This window comes from Etheostoma cragini, chromosome 18 (genome assembly GCF_013103735.1).
Source record: "Etheostoma cragini isolate CJK2018 chromosome 18, CSU_Ecrag_1.0, whole genome shotgun sequence".
NCBI lineage: Eukaryota > Metazoa > Chordata > Actinopteri > Perciformes > Percidae > Etheostoma > Etheostoma cragini.
The window spans coordinates 2,230,214-2,235,842 of NC_048424.1; the positions used below are offsets into that span (position 1 = coordinate 2,230,214).

The 5,629-nt window shown below is 41.1% G+C and overlaps 1 protein-coding gene across 1 annotated transcript in view; it reads right to left on the bottom strand.

Annotated features, from left to right (window-relative positions):
- Positions 1–403: 403 nt before the first annotated feature.
- flvcr1 (FLVCR heme transporter 1) overlaps positions 404–5,629 on the bottom strand; it is a 10,283-nt gene continuing 5,057 nt past the window's right edge. The window contains exons 5-10 of the mRNA XM_034899362.1: positions 5,063–5,166; positions 2,715–2,825; positions 2,330–2,435; positions 2,124–2,235; positions 1,963–2,030; positions 404–882 (exon numbers count right to left, since the gene is read on the bottom strand). Coding sequence (XP_034755253.1) covers positions 784–882; positions 1,963–2,030; positions 2,124–2,235; positions 2,330–2,435; positions 2,715–2,825; positions 5,063–5,166 — 600 coding nt within the window. The 3' untranslated portion in view covers positions 404–783. The remainder of the gene's footprint in view (positions 883–1,962; positions 2,031–2,123; positions 2,236–2,329; positions 2,436–2,714; positions 2,826–5,062; positions 5,167–5,629) is intronic.

The following is a 5,629-nucleotide window of genomic DNA, read 5'->3' on the forward strand; positions in this document are numbered from 1 at the left end:
TTTGAAACCAGGTTCACAACCAGTAACCAAACTAGGAGCGCCAACAACAAGTGCAGCGGTTATAAAGTGCAGTGGAGCTTCTTCTGCGTCACATTACATACGGGTTTCATATCCGGGATTGTTCAGGTGCTGCCGCAAAATTCCGCGGGATGTCCGTCACCGTCCTTATTCCTTTGTGTTGGCATTCTAACCTCCGGTGGATTCATGAGGACTATGGTTACCTGGTCCTCAGATCTCTGCAGGGTAAATCCAGACAGCTAGCTAGACTATCTGTCCAATCAGAGTTTTCTGTTGCATGACTAAATCAACTTTTAAACGTACACACATTTCACCAAAGAAAGTTCCTTCCAGAGGCTATTTTGCAGAGACAGCGTCATTGGGCCCCCTGATTGTGATTGGTTTACAGAAATGCCAATAAAACAGAGCATGTTTTTCTCCCATCCGGAATGCTGTGTGGCCAGACTAGCCTCTGGCAATGCAAGACTAAAAATTGGAGGTTATCAAGTGCAAGTGTTTGAGAGCAGCTTGTGGGGGGTGTGAGTGCTGACCCTCTGGGCCCTGTTGGTCACGTACCTGGCATGAATCCACTCTATACTGTGGCTGTGCTTGATTAGACTAAGCATCAAATCCAGAGCTTCCCTTTCAAAAATGTTGAGGAGCTCTGCAATAAAAAACTAATCAAAGTGCACGGCGAGGTACTTTGCGTTTGTGAGTGTGCTGCCGACAGGTTTCCCAGGACAGCAGGGAGTTAGTTGTGCTGTGATCCCCCGGGGACTTGGCCGGTCACAGCGTAGTTTCACGGGAGAAGCTGATCGACGGTTCTATCTTGACTCCGTTAGTTTTCTTTTCTGAAGGGCAGTCCTCGGGACACTCAGTAGGAACCTAGGATACAGAAAGAGAGACAGACAGACATTGAGATAGCGACCAGCAAAATAAATCCTCACCTAATTGTTGGAGTTTAAAACAGCCATCGATGAATGAGACAGCCTTTACAATGGTGAAGTGTTAACTTTAATGAAGTTAACAGGGCGCTGATGAATGAAATAGGATGAGGATGATGGTGTTCATGGTGGTAGTGCAAATAAGTCCAATAGTGCAAGGATAAAGTCTAGAGACCAGCATAAAATACGGACAATATAGTCATGTAAAACCTACAGCAGTGCAAGGAGAACGTTTAAAAAACACAGCATTATATATGGGCAATATAACGGGATAAAGCATCTGCAGAAGTAAGTTAAGATGGAGCTCAAATTAGCTAAACTTAACTATAAGGACAAAGTGGTATTCTTATTAAGTAGTGGCAATTCACGCCCTGCATGGGACGGTGTGAAGTCGATGACGGGTTTACAATCCAATCATTAAAAAATCTCTCCTTTGATGGCAAGACAGATTCTGAGATGAATTGGATATTTCATACAATCGCTTTAATATTGCAGAAGGAAAAAGGAGATGTAATGTCCAAACTGACATGAGGGTCTGTTCAGACAAGAGTACCCAAAGGGTCAATGACTTAAGGTCGCTCCACGGGACGCCAGAAGGAGAAAGAATTACTGAACAAAGATGAATAGCCGTCCTCTGTAAAGGGCACTCCACAGGGGGGAAAGAAGGGATGAGAGATAGAAAGAAATAGAAAATGGTAGAGCAAAGTGTGTGAAAATGACTAAAGATTTTAGGGGTAAATTCAATGATTTTTCAAAAAGCTGAAAGAAATCCATCACCCAGAACGTCGACAAACAGAGAACATCAGTGTGTAAATAACAGCTCGGACTTAACTACTTACACGATTAAATGTTCTACAGTGTTCTATCGGTTTTCTTTCATTAAAATTTGCCGTTAAAAGTTTGTCTTTTTTGTTTGTCTGACAATGAGAAGTGTGCAAAGGTGGGAAAACTAATGTGACAACATCTTTCTGCCTGTGTGTGTGTGTGTGTGTGTGTGTGTTTGTGTGTTTTGTGTACTTACTGCTTGCAGCTGGTTGCTGTCTGCTCCCATGTTGACATTGTGTCTTTTCAGTTCTGACTTAATTAAGGCTGAAACAAAAAAACAAGGAAACATTACATTTCTAATATTTAATTTGACGTGCACCGATGAACCCCCCCCCCACACACACACACACACCCTACCAGTGAGCAGTATTCCCAAGAAGATCCAGGCACAGAGGAAGATATTTCCAATCAGTGGGCCGTGGTATGTGGTCAGTTTGCCCTGAATCAGCGTGAAAATGATCCCAAATAGCTGTGGGCACATACAAACACGCAGACGTATAATAATGAGTGTAACAGGAAGTCCTGAAGCACCTTTTGGTCACTTTTGAGGAACTATGAAATACCTGAGCAAAAGCATTGAGGAGTCCCGACGACGTTCCCTCAGACTCCGGGTAGGTGATCTCCACTCCGAACTCAAAGCCCAGAGGCAGATAACCCGTCATGAAGAACCTGAAACGCAGACGTCAGACTCATTTGATTTAAGGTCTTCATTGTCATGTGCACAATATTAAGAAGATAAGATAAGATGGATACAATAAGATAAACATGTATTGCCCCTGCACAGTGACCCATATCATGAAATTGTGAGTGCCACAACTGAAGGTGCATTAGAGATTTAAAAAAAAGAAAAGTGTGTCCCAACTTCTGAACAGTACTGTAAACAGAATATAAATCTATAGGGTGCCGAAAACGCGGTGCAGCACGTAAATAAGCGTGTGGCCACCGTACCCCAGGGCTCCAGCAGTGACAAAGACCAGGTAGATGTTGTTGAGGTCCAGAGTGAAGGTGAAGACCACCATGCCCAGAAACGACAGGCCGTACACGATCAGGGTCGTCATCCTGCAGAGCACAAACAGAGGACTCGGTTATCTCACTACTGTCTGTGACAGAAGATTAGTCAGCAATCAAAAAATAACGTGTTACTTCTAGTGCTGTAAGATATGAGGAAAACTCTAAATATATAAATAATGTTATTGAATATTGCAATGACAATATTGCTTATGACAGATAAACAGACATCACTGTGAACTCAGTTCTGCTGCTTTCAGAATAGCTTGTTGAATTTAAAACAAATGAAAGAAAATCATTGCAAACTTTCTTTTATTGAACAAATGTATTTAAATATAGAAGGCAGCACTAAACACAGAATGACAGTTACATTTTAAAATGTAGTGTGTGCTCTACTGATAAACAAATGTCTCTTGAGTGTCTTTCACGTTAAGCCTGGTTTGTTTTTAGAGTCAATAAGTCTGTTTTCAATGTATGAGCTATATTAAATTACAATCGATGTATGTTTGTATGATAAAAGGTCCTAAAATCAGAGATGGCAAAAGTACTCACTTTCCGTACTTAAGTAGAAGTACAGATACTTGTGTTAAAAAATACTCCGGTAAAAGTGGAAGTACTGATTAAACTTCTTTACTCAAGTAAAAGTAACAAAGTACAGTCTTGGAAATTTACTTAAAGTATAAAAGTAAAAGTAGCCTTGTAAATTTTTTATGCAAATCTACCTGGAGCACTCAAATGTTACTAGAGAGACGCTGAGAAACTTCAGTGGACATGGAGGACACGTCTTTATATGGCAAAGGCTACATTTTAAATGGATGTCTGCCAATAGGCCTAAAACATAACATATATGATTATAATGACAGAAACTGGAACTCTAGGTCAATAAGATTCTGACTTATTAGCAAGATATGAATTCAGTTGTGATTCTGTGAGAAGTCACAGATCCAGTTTTTATTTTTAATCTTTCCCCCAAACATGTAAATGAATCAAATATGGCTTCTGGAAATAAAATAAAGGATTAAAATATGAATGACTAAACAGACATTAATGAAGAAGTTCCCCAGCACATTGGCCAGGAGTCCTTCTTGATGCCTTCTGTCTCAAACATCTCTCTCAGAGAAGGTTGAGAATGATGGGAATGTCTTGCTGTTTTCTCCATTATCAATCATGTCGCCCTCCATACTACTATGTGCTAACGTTAACACCCTCCATACTACTATGTGCTAACGTTAACACCCTCCATACTACTATGTGCTAACGTTAACACCCTCCATACTACTATGTGCTAACGTTAACACCCTCCATACTACTATGTGCTAACGTTAACACCCTCCATACTACTATGTGCTAACGTTAGCACCCTCCATACTACTATGTGCTAACGTTAACACCCTCCATACTATGTGCTAACGTTAGTGCCATCAAGTCGCACTGATTTGCTGTGAATTAATGCAAAATGCTAAATATGTTCAGTTGTCTTAGTCGTGCGTCAAATACAATAGATGTATTCCCATCCATTTAGACTGAATATGGTATTGATGACGTAAACAATCATAAGGATAACTCCAGTGAAATGATGTGAAAGTTGAGAACTAGATTAGGACTGGATTAAAGCTGATTCTGGTGTCCAACTTGGCTCCAGGTGTGTCTGTTAAAACAGACGGAGACAACTTCTGTCTCGCTAAGTTGCCATCCACTTGTCAATTGAATTACAGAATCTGAAGTTTGGCCCCAAAAAAAAAACTCATGCGAATAAAGCTGGTGAAAGTGTTGATGCTTCATTAAGACCAACGTGCAACCTAGCTAACAGGTGAAGAACACACCAGAACCACTAGCTAACTTACTTTAAATGTGAAGAACTATAGACCAGTAACAGGCTTAAGTGAACTGACAACATGAGTTATACGACTTACATTTCTCAAAGACTCTCACACACAATCTCAGCTGATTATCGTCCGGACAGCTCGTCTCTTTTTCATTTCTCTCACTTTTTTTTCCGTGTTGCGCGCGCACACGAGGCGCGTGTCTGCGCTATTTTCCGACGTAACCTCTTGTACAAAACGAAAGTAACGAGCCAATATTGTAAAATGTAAGGAGTAGAAAGTACCGATATTGGGGTTAAAATGTAAGGAGTAGAAGTAAAAAGTCGCCACAAAAATAAATAGTAAAGTAAAGTAAAAATATCAGAAAAATCTACTTGAGTACAGTAACGAAGTATTTGTACTTCGTTACTTCCCATCTCTGCCTAAAATGAACAGGTTGCGAATGTGTATGAATGCGTTTAATACTTGTATGTCTTTGTGTGGTCCAGCCACAGGCCGCAGAGGATGGAGCCAACCATTCCAGCAACGACCAGAGTCAGACCAATTCTCCCAGCATTCAACTCCTGGTTCTGAGGAGAGGAGAGGAGAGGAGAGGAGAGGAGAGGAGAGGAGAGGAGAGGAGAGGAGAGGAGAGGAGAGGAGAGTTAATACAGCCTAAGTGGGAGCAAACAGCTGCCATTTACAAATGCTTTTGTGCTCCTTTAAACTCATCAAATCTGAGCCGAGACGTAAAGGTTGCACTTACAGGTGGACTTTAAGCTAGTCATATGTTTGTAAGTGTGTATATATGTATGTGTGAGGGTTGTTAGCTCGGGGGAGTCAGGGATTTACAGTGTTTCTGGTGGGAGAGAGCTGTAAAGTCATCTGACAGGTAAGCTAAGAGAGTTTTATAAGTTCAGGGAGGGGTGAACATCTCTAAGTGTGTGTGTGACAGGGATATAGTGTGTGTTGCTAAGACATAAACTGAGAGAGCATAAGCATTTCAGTAAGTTAGTGTGTGTGTGTGTGTGTGTGTGTGTGTGTGTGTGTGTG